At 59.9% G+C, this 14,615-nt stretch overlaps 1 gene segment (V, D, J or C); it reads right to left on the minus strand.

Annotated features, from left to right (window-relative positions):
* Positions 1 to 3,752: 3,752 nt before the first annotated feature.
* On the minus strand, positions 3,753 to 8,161 carry LOC104673021. The segment is given in 6 exon segments: positions 3,753 to 3,878; positions 4,160 to 4,377; positions 7,048 to 7,380; positions 7,593 to 7,944; positions 8,029 to 8,061; positions 8,141 to 8,161. Coding segments are annotated over 5 exon segments (936 nt in total).
* Between the last annotated feature and the right edge of the window lie 6,454 nt (positions 8,162 to 14,615).

The raw sequence follows: 14,615 nt of genomic DNA on the forward strand, positions 1-14,615 counted from the left end.
TGGCTGACCCTGGCTGACCCCAGATGTCCCTGGCTGACCCTGGCAGAAACTAGGCTGACCTTGGCTGACCCTGGCTGGCCCTAGTTGGCTCTGGCTGGCCCCAGATGACCCTGGCTGACCCTGGCTGATCCTGTCTGACCCTGGATGACCTCAGATAGACCATAGTTGACCCTGGCTGACCTCTGCCTAACCTCGGACCTGGAAAGCCCTGGCTGACCCTGGGCAGCTTAGGGCTGGGCCTCCCTGTGGCTGCAGCCCCTTGCTCAGGCCCGAGGCGCACCTGGCCAGGTCTCGGTTTTGGGGCATGTTTCTCAGAACAGGAGTTCTCTGGCTGGTACACCTGGCCTGGGCTGTGTTCACAATGACTCAGCCGCCCCACAGGGCTATTTTGGGTATTTCTGCAGGTGATGGGGTACAAGAGGCTTCAGGAGAAAGAGAAAAGCAAGAGAATACAAACAGTATGTCCTCCCCCCACCTTCCTGTACCCACTCCTGTACTGTACTCCCTCCCCAGTGGTAAATCCAGATCTGGGGACCCCTTAGGGGCTGGGGGTGTAGATCACTGGGGCCTGGGCTGGTCCTCTCCCCACCAAGTCCTCTTGGGGCCTACACACCCCTCTGAGCCTAGAAAAAATGGAGCAAGTCATTGGGGTCATTTCTTCATCTGCCACCGAGTGCATGCATTGAGAGGGTCTCCGCTTCCCTGAAGACCTCCCTCCACTGCTGCAGGTCACTCACTAATGAGGGCGAAGGTTCAGAAATCAGGTAGGACTCAGTGTCTAGACAGACTGATACAGGCTCAGAAAAGGAATAAGACTTCAAAATGAACATGTATAAGAAATGGACCAGAAATCAGTGATCAGGGACAGGGATTCATGATCTGGTCCAGCGCTCAGTGGTCAGGAACAGGGCCCAGTGATCAGGACCAGGGCTCAGTAATCAGGACCAGGGCTCAGTGATCAGGACCAGGACCCAGCGATACGGGGTCCAGGGCTCAGTGATCAGGAACAGTGCTCAGTGATCAGGACCAGGGCCCAGTGATCTTGTCCAGGGCTCAGTGATTTGGTCCAGGGCTCAGTAATTTGGTCCAGGGCTCAGTGATCAGGAACAGGGGTCAGTGACTGGGTCCAGGGCTCAGTAATCAGGACGAGGGCTCAGTGATCAGGAACAGGGCTCAGTGATCTGGTCCAGGGCTCAGTGATTTGGTCCAGGGCTCAGTAATTTGGTCCAGGGCTCAGTGATCAGGAACAGGGGTCAGTGACTGGGTCCAGGGCTCAGTAATCAGGACGAGGGCTCAGTGATCAGGAACAGGGCTCAGTGATCAGGAACAGGGGTTAGTGATCAGGAACAGGGCTCAGTGATCAGGACCAGGGCTCAGCGATCGGGAACAGGGGTTAGTGATCAGGACCAGGGCTCAGTGATCAGGAAGAGGGCTCAGTGATCAGGACCAGGGCTCAGTGATCAGGACCAGGGCTCAGTGATCAGGAACAGGGGTTAGTGATCAGAAACAGGGTTCAGTGATCAGGACCAGCACTCAGTGATCGGGAATAGGGCCCAGTGATCAGGACCAGGGCCCAGTGATCAGGACCAGGGCTCAGTGATCAGGAACAGGAACAGGGCTCAGTGATCAGGAACAGGGGTTAGTGATCAGGAACAGGGCCCAGTGATCAGGAACAGGGTTTAGTGATCAGGACCAGGGCTCAGTGATCAAGACCAGCACTCAGTGATCGGGTCCAGGGCTCAGTGATCAGGAACAGGGCCCAGTGATCAGGGTCTGGGGCTCAGTGATCAGAACCAGGGCTCAGTGATCAGGAACAGGGCCCAGTGATCGGGTCTGGGGCTCCACGATTGGGAACAGTGGTCATTTATCAGGACCAGGGGCCAGTGATCTGTCCAGGGCTCAGTGATTAGGAACACAGGTCAGTGGTCAGGATCAGAGCTCGGTTACCAGAAATAGGGCCCAACAATCAGGATCAGGGCTCAGTGATAAATACCAGGGTTCAGTGATCAAAAGTAGGACTGAGTGATTAGAATCAGGGCCCAGTGATCAGGACCAGGACTGGATGATCAGCACCAGGACTCAGAAGTCAAGAGCAGAGCCCACTGATCAGGACCAGGATTCAGGGGACCAGAACCAGGGACCACTGGTCAGAACCAGAGCCCAGTGATTAGGAACAAGACCCAGTGATGAGGGCCAGGGCTCAGTGGTCAGGACCAAGATTCAGGGATAAGAACAGTACCCAGTGATCAGGACCAGGGCTCAGTGATCATAACTAGGGCTCAGTGATAGGACCAGGACTGAGTGATCAGGACCAGGACCCAGTGATCTGGTCCAGGGCCCAGGTGATTAGGACCAGGGCTCAGTGATGAGGGCCAGAGCTCAATGATCAGGACCAGGACCCAGTGATCAGGACCAGGGCTCAGTGATTGACTATTGACTAGGACCAGAGCTCAGTTATTGAGTGTTGACTGGGACAAGGGCTCAGTGGTGAGGACCAGAGCATAGTTAGCAGGACCAGGGCCCAGTAATCAGGGCCAGGGCTCATTGATCCAGAACATTGCCCAGTGATCAGGATCAAGACTCAGCAATCCAGCCAGGACTGAGTTATTAGGACCAGAGCCTAGTGATCCAGACCAGGGCTCAGTGATCACGACCAGGGCCCAGTGATCAGGACCAGAATTGAGTGATCAAGTCTAGGACTCAGGGATCAGCACCAAGACTGAGTGATCAGGACCAAGACTCAGTAATCAGGACCAGGGCTCAGGGGTAAGGACCAGAGCACAGTTAGCATGACCAGGGCCCAGTGATCAGAAACAAGGCCCTTTGATCAGGGCCAGGGTTCATTGATCAGGAGCAGGCTTCAGTGATTAGGATCAGGGCTCAGTAATCAGGACCAGGGCCCAGTGACCAGGATCAGGGTCTAATAATCAGGACCAGGGCTGAGTGATCAGGATCAGGGCTGAGTGATCAGGTCCAGGGCTGAGTGATGAGGACCAGGATGGAGTGATCAGGACCAGGGCTATGTGATCTGGACCGGGACTGAGTGATCAGGACCGGGACTGAGTGATCAGGACCAGGGCTGAGTGATCAGGACCAGGGCTGGGTGATCAGGACCAGGGCTGAGTGATGAGGACCAGGGCTGAGTGACCGGGACCAGGGCTGAGTAATCAGGACCAGGGCTGAGTCACCAGGAACAGGGCTGAGTGATGAGGAACAGGGCTGAGTGACCAGGACCAGGCCTGTGTGATCTGGACCAGGGCCTGAGTGACCAGGACCAGGGCTGAGTGATCAGGTCCAGGGTTAAAAACAGGAGTAGGACTCAGTGATCAGGACTAAGGCTCAGTGATCAAGGCTAGAATTGAGTGATCAGGAACAGGGCCCAAGTAGTAGGACCAGAGCTCAGTGATCGGTAAAAGGGCCCACTGGTCAGGACCAGGGCCCTGTGATCAGGATGAGGACCCAGTGAGGAGGACTAGGGCTGTCTAGGTTATGGGGAACAGGGATCCCACATAGTTCTTGGGAGCAGGCTTCTTTGCCATGGTCTCTGGTGAATCCAGCATTCATCCTTGGGCCTCAGCCTCATGCAAGATCAGGTTGTTTCTTGATTTTGGGACTAGGGGTACCCTCTGTCCATGCCCACCATGACCACCATGACCACCATGACACCCAGGGGGACTTTGAAGCAGGCATCCTCCGGTCTAAAGCCACCACCCTTTCCCTGACCCCCATCCCTCATTCAGAGTCTGTGAACATTTTCCTTGGGACCACTTTATTGCACCTGGAAGGCATGTGAGTAAGGGCAAGTCAGTGAATTCTGAAAGGGCTGAGTTCTGGCAAGCATAGCTGGCTTCTCCAAGACGTTCCTCCACACTTTCTCCCTGCAAAGAGAGAGGGGTCACAGCCTGAAGGAGCAACACCCTTGCCAATGCCCTCTGTCCTAGCCCTGGCCTGGCTCATGGGAGCCTGGACGGAATCCTGGTTACTGTACTGGAGGGAAGCTCAGTCCTGACCCTGGGCCTGCCTGTGTCCTCAGTGTCTGTGAAGGGCCCCCCCAGGAGAGCACGTGCCCCCACAGTGGGAGCAGGTGGTGCTCTCCTCACAGCCAAGCACTGCAGCCCACCCCATCCACTGTGGGCTCATCCGTCTCCTAGGCTCCTACCTGTGCCTTGCTGGCTCCCGCTCAGTACTGGGGGCCCTCCCTGTTGCCAGATGGACCCCGGACGCTGGTCACAGTCAGTGCTGTGCTATAGAACAGGCTCAGCAGGAAGAGGGTGAGGAAGGTGATGGTGGTGGGCCACAGGTTGGCACCAGGGGTCTCCTCCTCCAGGGTCTCCTGCGGCAAGTCCAGCACCACAGAGGGAGGCAGCATCTGCCAATCTGCAACACAGCAAGAGCCTTCCAGGCCCAGACCTATGTGAACAGTGGGTATGTTTTCTTGGAGTCTGGGGACAGTGGGGTCTGGGTCCCCATCTAAGGCCTGAGACTCCCCCAGGGAGGATGAGGAGGCAGGGTCCCAGTTGAGGGGCTGGGACTTTCTGTCTTTGAGGTTCTTAGGGCACTTCAGGGAGAGACTCAGCAGGGCAGAAAGTAGATACCATCTACTTCTCCAAGGGTAGTTTGAGCCCAAGGTACCCTCCCACCCCTCAACCCCCACCCTATCTCAGTCCAGCCACGTATTCAGTGACTGGGTCCTGGGGCCAGAGAGGACCAGATACACCCACCCTCAAGGATATCTGGGTCCAAGACAGAGACCTGGGTCTGACATTCAGTGTGCCAAAGATTGAATGGGCAAGACCAGAGGCCTCTGTTGCCTTCCCAGGGAATGTGGCTGAGGGGTTACAAGGGAGGGCCAGGTGAGAGCTACCAGCACAGGCATTCTTATTTTCCTCAGGGTCTCAGGGCATAGACCTCCCTTGTACAGCTGTACCTGCTTGTCATATGCTGATACATCCAGTCATTCAGCTATCTTTCTCTCCTTCCGTCCATCTATCCAGCCATCCATCTACAAAGCTATTATCTGTATATCCACTCCTCCATCGATAACACTCTTACCCACTCACCCATCCATTCATCCTCCATTCATCTATTAATATAAGGCTATCATTTAAATATCCACCCATATATCTAAAAAGCTATTTTCCATTCATTCATCCTTCTTCCATCCATCCATCCATCCATCCACCCATCCATCTATAAAGCTATTTTCCATCCATTCACTCATCCATCCATAAAGCAATTCTCCATCCATTTATCTTCCATCCACCTATCCTCCAAAGATCTACCCTCCCACCCATCTATCCTCAATCCTCCATCCATCCACCCATCCTCCATTCACTCCTCCATCTATCTTCCATCCTCCATCCACCCATCCATCCTCCATCTGCCCACCCATCCATCATCCATCCATCCATCCATTCATCCATCCATCCATCCAGTCCATCCATCCATTCATCTTCCATCCTTCATTCATCCACTCATCCATCCTCCATCCACCCGTCCACCTATCCTTCATCCATCCATCCATCATATATCCATCCGTCCACCCTCCATCCAGCCATTTACCCACCCATCCATTTTACCACCCACCCATCCTCCATCTACCAATCCTCCATCCACCCATCCATTCATTATATGTCCTAGGATCTACCCATGTGTCTGCCTGATCTCTGCCTGCTGGTTCAACCCCTCATCTATTGATTCTCCCTCTTTCCCTGTCTCTTTAAAAGCCCCTCCTCTGGGCCAGGTCCTGGGTCCCATGGGCTGGAAGGCTTCTCTGTGGCAGGGCTTCCTTGGGTGACCTGTTGCTCTCACCCTCTGGTGACTGGACCCTCAGGGGTGACAGTAACCTCCACCTCACCTTGGCCCTGAGAGCAGAGGGAGGCAGCCAGAAGGCGGGGGCCCCTGGGGAGGCCCGGAAGATGTCTAAGGCAAGAGCAGGGGCCCCACTGCCCCCTTGTGGGAGTCCTGGTGCCAGGTGTCCCCACAGTGGTTGTGGGACAGTTCTTCCACTCCTGGGAGCCCCAAGCGGAAGCCAGAGGCATGCAGAGGGGCCCCGGGCAGGCCCTGTTTCACTGGTCTGCTTCTGATGCTACCCCACGCGGCCCCTCCCTGGTCTATGCTTTGGGTCCTAGTTGGGCTTAGGAAGGGATGGGAGACTTGGCCAGGCAGGGAGCAGGGGCTGCCTGGGAGGGGGTCTGTGGAGTTGGTCCCTGAGCTGTGCACAGTGGAAACACAGGGAGGCCAAAGGGGCCTGGGGCAGCAGGCTGAGCCTGGGAATGCCCTGCTGGGGGCTTGGGAGGGGACTCTTCTGGCTTTTCTGGAGCTGGGTCTGGGCTGTGAACGTTCTGCTCCTGCAGGGCTCAGGTGTATATGTGGGTGTGAGTGCGCACATGTGTCCGTGTGTCCTGTACAGAGCTGTGTGGTTAAGGGGAGGTGCCCCTTTCTGCATGCGTCAGTGGGGATGTCCTGAGACCCACCTACTAGGGTGGTGGGGCCCTCCTGGAGCTTGTCCTCCCAGGGGGGCCCTGGAGTCCAGCCCCTCACTCCCTCGCTGCTCCTCCCGCTACCTGCCTCTTTCTCGGCCAGCCTGCTCCTCTCACACTCTATTTCCCTCCCAGCTGCAGCCAGAGGCAGCTCTCTCAGGGACAAACGGCCATGCCGCTGCCCACTCAGAACTCTCCGGCGCATGTGCGTCTCTCAGAACCCACCCTGGGCTGTGCCTGCCTCGGCAGACCTAAGATTTCACACCAGCGAGGCCTCCTGCACCACACACTCTCACACTCACAACTCACACTCACACCAGGGTGGAAAGGCTCCCGGGGTGCCAGGGCCCCCCGAGGCTCAGGGCAGGGTTGTTCTTCCCTCTCCGTGCCCTGGCCCTTTCCCACGTGCTGAGACCCTGAGGATGGACAGAGGCGCTGGATGGAAGCGTGGGGCTGCTTGGGGGAGCATGGAGTTTATTCAAGGGTGGGGACAGGCGGGCAGCTCAGTAGCAGGTGCCGTCCACTTCCGCCATAACCACAGACACATTGACGTGGGTGGGTTTACCCGCCAGGCGGTCGATGGTCTTCTGTGTGAAGGCCAGCGGCAGGGCCTCGTGGCCCACCATGCAGGAGAAGGCATCCCCCTTCTTCCAGTCCTCGGCTGCCACGCGCAGTATGCTGGTCACGGCGAAGGTGGTGGTGCCCTGGCTGGGCTCCTGCCGGGGTTCCCAAGTCAGGTACTTGTCACGGGGCAGCTGCTCTGTTCCCTTCAGCCAGCGAACCAGCACGTCCTCGGGGCTGAAGCCACGTGCCAGGCACGTCAGCGTCACCAGCTCGTTCAGGGCCAGCTCCTCCGACGGCGGCGGCAGCAGGTGGACCTCGGGCCGGAACGTGTTTCCTGGAGGGTAGAGAGCCAGGTCAGGGGGCTGGGCAGGGGATGAGAGAGCCTCTACTGCTCTGGTGGGCACCCTGGGCTGTGTCCTGGCCCTCTCAGCCTGCCTCAGTTTCCCTCTGCACTTGGCATGAGCACCCGAGTCCAGGACCGGGAGGGAGGAGGCAGGCTGGGAATATGCTTTGCAAACCAGAGCCCTGAGCAGGGTCTGGACCCACCGGATTTTGAGATGGTGGCAGTTAGCGGGGTCTCCAACTCAGGGTGCTTAGCAGTGCAGGTGAAGGTCTCCCTATTGTTCCATGGCTCGGCACAGCCGGGCAGGACACTGGACACACTGTAGCAGCCAGAGGGGTCACGCTCAGCTGACTGTTGGACAGCGTTCTTCCCACTTGAGGGCGTCCAGGTGAAGGTGGCACCCGAGGGATCTCTCAGGCCGGTCAGTGTGCACGTGAGGTTTGCTTCTGAACCTAGGAGCAGGTCCTCGAGGGCCGGCCGGCGCAGTGACAGTCGGGGCTTGCAGCATAAGCAGCGTGAGGGACATGGGGCATTGACCTGGAGTGGAGAGATGGCCTGAGCTGGTCAGCACGCCCTTCCCCGTGCCCCTGCCTCGCCCCTCCTGGCCTGTCTACCACCACCTCCTGGGGCTCGGCCCACAGTCCACTCTGGTGTGAGTGAAGGGGCAGCTCCCTGTGGGGAACACGGGTCCAGGCGCAGTGTCAGGGCAGGCTGGGGTGGCCCCGCCCCACTCCCCAGCCTGCCCTCTGACTTTTGCAGGGCACAGCCACATTCTGGCTGGGATTCGTGTAGTGCTCCACATGGCATGTCACGAACTGGTCGCTTGGGCACTGTGTGGCCGGCAGGGTCAGTTGGCTGCTCGTGGTGTACAGGCCCCCGGAGGCGTCCTGGCTGGGCGGGAAGTTTATGACGGTCACGCCCGCTCCACTTTTGTTCCAGGACACGTTGAGTGGCTCCTGGGGGAAGAAGCCCTGGACCAGGCAGGCGACGACCACATTCCCATCTGGCTGGGTGCTGTAGAGGCTCAGCGGGAAGACGTGGGGCCTGGTCGGGGATGCTGGAACACAGAATGTGCTGTGAGGACGCGGCCCTCATGCCAGTGTCCCCAGGACAACAGGCTGTGCCTGCCTCTCCTCTACACGGGAGGAACCCAGCACAGAGAGGCCCGGTGACGGCCCCAAGGTCACACAGCTCCTGCACCACAGGCCTGCGTTTGGAGCCGGCTGTCTGATCCCAGCGACACGGTTTCTGAACATGCTCCTCAGATAGGGCCTCTGACCCAGGCCGTCCCAGACACAAGTTGTATTAAACAGGGCTCTGCTGTGGCGTGGGTGAGTCCCCTGAGCTCCCTGACTGCAGCTCCCGCTCTGGGTGGGGGGACATATATTGCTCTCTCCCCTGCAGCTAGAGAGGATCTTGGCGGGGGCTCTGAGGAGGTAGCCTGGGCTCTGAGTGCTGTGTGCATGGGGTAGGGATGGGACGGCTTGGCTGTGACCCCACCTCCCTGTCCCCAGTCAGAGTCTCAGGTCCAACACCCACCACTCCACAAGCTCCACCCCAGGCCCAAACAAGCCACAGTGGACCCCTGTGGCCTATGAGGTCTCAGGACCGAGGCCAGTAGGCTAAGCCATGTCCCTGCCAGGCCCTCCAGGACAGGGCCTGCTACACCGGGGAGCTCTGGGCCGAGCCCATTCCAAATTTCCTTCAGGCAAAGGGCAAGAGGGAAGACAGAATTGTGGTGCAACACAGCTGCATGGCCCTCAGAACCCCTAAGAACACAGCTGCATGGCCCTCAGAACCCCTAAGAACACAGCTGCATGGCCCTCAGAACCCCTAAGAACACAGCTAGGCTCAGGGCTCTGCAGGTGGAGTCACACTAAACCCACAGCCTCCTTCCCACATTAGCAGCCACCTCAGCCCATCCAGCCCAGCCCAGGCCAGTCCAACTCAGTCCAGTCCAGTCCATTCCAGCCCAAGTCAGCCTAGCTCAGCCTAGCCCAGGTCAGCCCAGCTCAGTCCAGCTCAGCACAGCCCAGCCCAGGTCAGCTCAGCCTAGCCCAGGACAGCCTAGCTCAGTACAGCCTAGCTCAGCTCAACTCAGCCCAGCCCAGCCTAGTCCAGTCCAGCCCAACCCAGCTCAGCTGAGCTCAGCCAAACCCAGCTGAGCTCAGCCAAACCCAGCTCAGCTCAGCTCAGCTCAGCCCAGCCCAGTCCAGCCCAGCCTAGCTCACCCCAGCCTGGTTCCAGGTCAACCCAGCCCAGCCCAGCCCAGCCCAGCCCAGCCCAGCCCAGCCCAGCCCAGCTCAGCTCAGCTCAGCTCAGCCCAGCCCAGCCCAGTCCACCTAAGCTCACCCAGCTCAGCCCAGCCCAGCCCAGCCCAGCCCAGCTCAGCCCAGCTCAGCCCAGCTCAGCCCAGCCCAGCCCAGCTCAGCTCAGTCCACCTAAGCTCACCCAGCTCAGCCCAGTCCAGCTCAGCTCAGCTCAGCTCAGCTCAGAGCAGCCCAGTCCAGCTCAGCTCAGCCCAGCCCAGCCCAGCCCAGCTCAGCTCAGCCCAGCTCAGCTCAGCCCAGCTCAGCCCAGCCCAGCTCAGCCCAGCCCAGCCCAGCTCAGCTCAGTCCACCTAAGCTCACCCAGCTCAGCCCAGTCCAGCTCAGCTCAGCTCAGAGCAGCCCAGTCCAGCTCAGCCCAGTGCAGCCCAGCTCAGCTCAGCTCAGCTCAGCTCAGCCCAGCTCAGTCCACCTAAGCTCACCCAGCTCAGCCCAGCCCAGCCCAGCCCAGCTCAGTCCACCTAAGCTCACCCAGCTCAGCCCAGCCCAGCCCAGCCCAGCCCAGCTCAGCTCAGCCCAGCCCAGCCCAGCCCAGCTCAGCCCAGCCCAGCTCAGCCTAGCCCAGCTGAACCCAGCTCAACCCAAACCAATCCAGCTCTGCTAAGTCTAGCTCAGCCCAGCCCAGCTCAGCCCAGTTCAGTCCAACCCAGCCCAGCTCAGCTCAGCCCAACCCAGCTCAGTCCAGCCCAACCCAGCTTAGCCTAACCCAGCTGAACCCAGCCCTGCCCAGGTCAACCCAACCCAGTTCAGCTCAGCCTGGGTCAACCCAACCCAGTTCAGCTCAGCCTGGGTCAACCCAACCCAGCCCAGCTCAGCCCAGTCTAGTTCAGCTCAGCCCAGCCCGGCCCAGCCCAGCCCAGCTCAGCCCAGCCCAGCTCAGCCCAGTCCAGCCCAGCCTAGCTCACCCCAGCCTGGTTCAGCTCAGCTCAGCTCAGCTCAGCTCAGCTCAGCCCAGCCCAGCTCAACCCAGCTCAGCTCAGCTCAGCTCAGCTCAGCCCAGCCTAGCTCAGCCCAGCCTGGTCCAGCTCAGCCTGGCTCAGCTCAGCCCGGCTCAGCTCAGCCCGGCTCAGCTCAGCCCGGCCCAGCTCAGCTCAGCTCAGCCCAGCTCAGCCCAGCTTAGTCCACCTAAGCTCACCCAGCCCAGCCCAGCCCAGCCCAGTCCAGCCCAGCCCAGTCCAGCTTAGCCCAGCCCAGCCCAGCTCAGCCCAGTCCAGCTCAGCCAAGCTCAGCTCAGCCCAGCCTAACTCAGGCCAACTCAGCTCAGCCCAGCCTAGCTTAGCACAGTCCAGGTCAGCCTAGCTCAGCCCAGCCCAGCCCAGTCCAGCTCAGCTCAGCTCAGCCTGACTCAGCCCAGTTCAGCTCAGCCCAGGCCAGTTCAGCCCAAACCAGCTCAGCTCAGCCTAGCTAAACTCAGCCTAGTCCAGCCCAGCCCAGCCCAGCCCAGTCCAGCCTAGTCCAGTCCAGCTCAGCCCAGCTCAGCTCAGTCTAGCTCAGTCCAGCTCAGCCTCAGCCCAGCCTAGCTCAGCCTAGCCCAGCCCAGCCCAGCCCAGTCCAGCCCAGTTCAGCCCAGCCCAGTTCAGCCCAGCCCAGCCCAGCCCAGTTCAGCTCAGCCCAGCTCAGCTCAGTCTAGCTCAGTCCAGCTCAGCCCCAGCCCAGCCCAGCTCAGCCCAGCCCAGCCCAGCCCAGCCCAACCCCAGCTCAGCTCAGCACAGCTCAGCCCAGTTCAGCTCAGCTCCATCCAGCCCAGCCTAGCTCAGCCCAGGGCAGCTCAGGGCAGCCCACATGGACGTGTATCAACTGGCTCCAGGTCATCTTCTCCTCTGCCCTCTGGCTCGCTCAGCCTAGGCCTCAGCTCAGCCATGAAAGCTGTGCACCTTGTATCCCAGGAAGGGCTGGGTCATCCCAGTTTAGGCCTGGCCAGCCTGGCTTAGCCCCAGTGCCCAGATCCTTCCTGCCGGTTAGGAAGTCCTGTCCTGTGGTTCCGGAGTCTCTGTGGTGGCCTCTTTTGTCCTTGCCTCTTATCTTGGTGCCTGTTATCCACCTTTTGCTTCCAGAAGGGGCCAGGACCAGCCTGGCTGGACTCCTCAATGTGCAGAGGAGGAGATGGAGGCCTGGAGACCTCCAAGACCCACCTGGTCAGGCTGCTGGAGGACCCACCGGGCTGGGTGAGTGGCCTCCGGTGTGCAGGCCGTCGTGGCAGGGGCACCCTCACAGGTGTGTGGCCAAGAGGGGCTGCTGTGGGGAGGGCGCCCAGGCCCGGCCCAGGCCCTGCCCTGATGACCGTCTGTCCTTAGCAGACCCCTGCTCCGCTGCTCTGCCTGTGTCCACAGATGTGGCTGGATGCTGAGGGGCTGGAGGGGAGGGCCTGCATGCTTGTATGTCTGGCCTACAGACGGGGTCACTCGCCCACTTCCTGCCCCAGCAGACACGGCCGTGCGGCTCCACGTCATGTCTGGTCTGTGGTCTGGCTGTGGTGGGGCCAGGTGTGTATGGCCAGGGCTCTGTGACCCCACCGGCCATGGGGCTTCATGGCTCCACATGGCTCCACAGGGCAGGGTGGGGGCCACAATTCAGGGAAACAGGAACAGACACGGTTGGAGGCTCAGAGACCCTGAGACAGAGATGGTGAAGGGGAGACACAGGGCCAGAGAGGGTCCCCCTACCACCTGCAGGGGAAGGGCGCCTGTGAGTGGACCCCTGGTGAGGGGCCTTGGGGCCCCAGGGCGGGCATCCGGCTGGGGAGAGTGAGTCTTGCACTGCTGGGTTGGAGTCACTCCGGCCTGGCCTCCCTCAGCCTGCCCCATGGGCCACGGGGGGTCCCAAACTGCAGCCCAGGGTGGGGGCATGGGGGGCACCCCGTCTCCTAGCTGCAGCCCTGCAGGTCAGGTTGGCCAAGGTGCCTGCTCTACCCTGTCCAGCACTGCCCAGGTGGCACTCCTACTGTGGATCACTGGGGAGCCGGCCGTAGCGTTGGAGAGATCCCGCCAGCGAAGCTGGCCCTGGAGTCAGGGGAGGCCAGCTCTTTCTGGGGGCTCGGGTGGCACTGGCAATGGGAGGCCAGGGGCGCTTCACAGAGGAGCTGCTGCCCCGGAGTCCTGGAAAGTGTGGGCATGAATGGAAGATGCCCTGGCCATGGGGCCGGGCCACCCCGGCGGAGGCTATGGGGTGAAATCCAGGGAGTGTCAGTGAGGCCGGATCAGGGCAGGTGGGGGGCAGAGGAGGAGGGAGGTAGCCGGGGGCTGCCCCAGGGTCCTGGGAAGACACACCCTGGCGGTTCAAGGAAGCTCTGGAGCTTTTGTTATGAACCTCGGGATGCCCCAGCCCTCGCCAGCGGGACGTGGCTGCTGTGTCTTAGTCATTTCTGCCTGCAATAACAAAAATACCAGAGACTGGTGGGTTCATCAGCAACATTCATTTCTCACAGTTCTCGAAGCTGGAAGTTCAACGTCAGGATGGCAGCAGGGTCAAGTTCCAGTAAGGGCCGCTTCCTGGTTCACAGACCCCCATCTTTTCCCTATGTCCTCAGGTGGCGGAAAGAGGACAGGGCTGCTCTCTGGGGTCCCTTTTCTTTAGTGTCTCTAGTGAGATTAGGGAACGAATCACATTTTTGAGAGTTCCCCCCTCAGGCCCTAACCATCTCCCCAAGGCCCCAGCTCTGCATGCTCTCACTCTGGGATTAGGGCTGTCACACATGAGTTTTGGGCAGACACAGACGCTCAGTCCATAGCACCACCCCTGTCTGCCTCTGCCTCTCCCCATCCCTGTGTCTCCTCATCTGTCTCCAGCTAGGACACTTGTCCTTGGACCTAGCCCCCTTGATAATCCAGGGTGCCCTCACCTCAAAATCCTTGACAATCCACGGTGCCCTCATCTCGAAATCCTTACCTTGATGGGATCTGCAAAGGCCCTTTTGACAAATAATGCTGCACTCAATGGCCCCAGGGGCTAGGATGTGGCTCTATCTTTTGGGGGCCATGGTTGTACCCACTGGTGGGTTAATAGGGGAATAAAGAGGGGGATGGAGGAACCCTGAGACAGCATCCTCTTGCTTCCAGGAGGCCAGGCCATGTGGAAGGCAGGGGCGCTGTTCTGAGCCTGGGTGTGAATCTAGGCCTCTGCCCCTCCCCACGGGCCCCCTCTGTCCCCTCTACGTGGGTGCTCATCTCGGCTTCCTCTCAGGCCTTTGAGGGGGGGAGTTTTCTGTGTGCGAGGATGTCTGCCACAGTGGGGCAGTGAGCTGGCTCCTTGTTGCCCTTGCTGTGGGGTGATGGGGGTCTCGAGATCTAGAGTGAGGGCAGAGAAAGGAGTCACTGAGCTCTGTCCCGCTGGAGGGGCTCCCAGGTCCGGGGGACCTTGGCTGCGGAGGGCCGGTCTGTTGTAGGAGACATGGGTTTGCAAGACCCTGGGCTGGTGATGGGGTGGACTGAGGGCCTGGCTTCCTGAGACTGTGTGTGTGTGGGTGTGAGCACGCCCGAGCATGTCAGCACGTGTTTGTGAGTGCATGATTGGTGTGTGAGTGCAAATGTGTAGGAGAGGTGGAGTCTGTGTGTGTGAACCTGTGTTTTTGCATGTGCGAGTGTGTGCCTGTGTGTCTGTGAACGAGGGAGTGTGTGAGGAGAGGGGCAGCGGCTGTGGCCTTGGCCATGTCCTGCGACGCCCCCTCCTCTGGTGTTGCTTGGACCCAGTCGGCCTCAGCACTGCCCACTTTGGAGTTTTCTACCCCATAGGGAGCCGTCGCTCCTCACCTTCTCCCCTGTGCCCAGCTGCTCTGAGGTCACAGTGGAGGACAGGGCGGGGGACCAGGTGCCGCTGTCAGACTGTGGCAGGCTTGCTTCATTCTGTTTTGTGCCAGACTCCATGTGATGTGGGTCTCCTGGCACAGAGCGAGGCTCTCCCTGT

This window comes from Rhinopithecus roxellana, chromosome 5, assembly GCF_007565055.1.
Source record: "Rhinopithecus roxellana isolate Shanxi Qingling chromosome 5, ASM756505v1, whole genome shotgun sequence".
In the NCBI taxonomy this organism is placed as follows: domain Eukaryota; kingdom Metazoa; phylum Chordata; class Mammalia; order Primates; family Cercopithecidae; genus Rhinopithecus; species Rhinopithecus roxellana.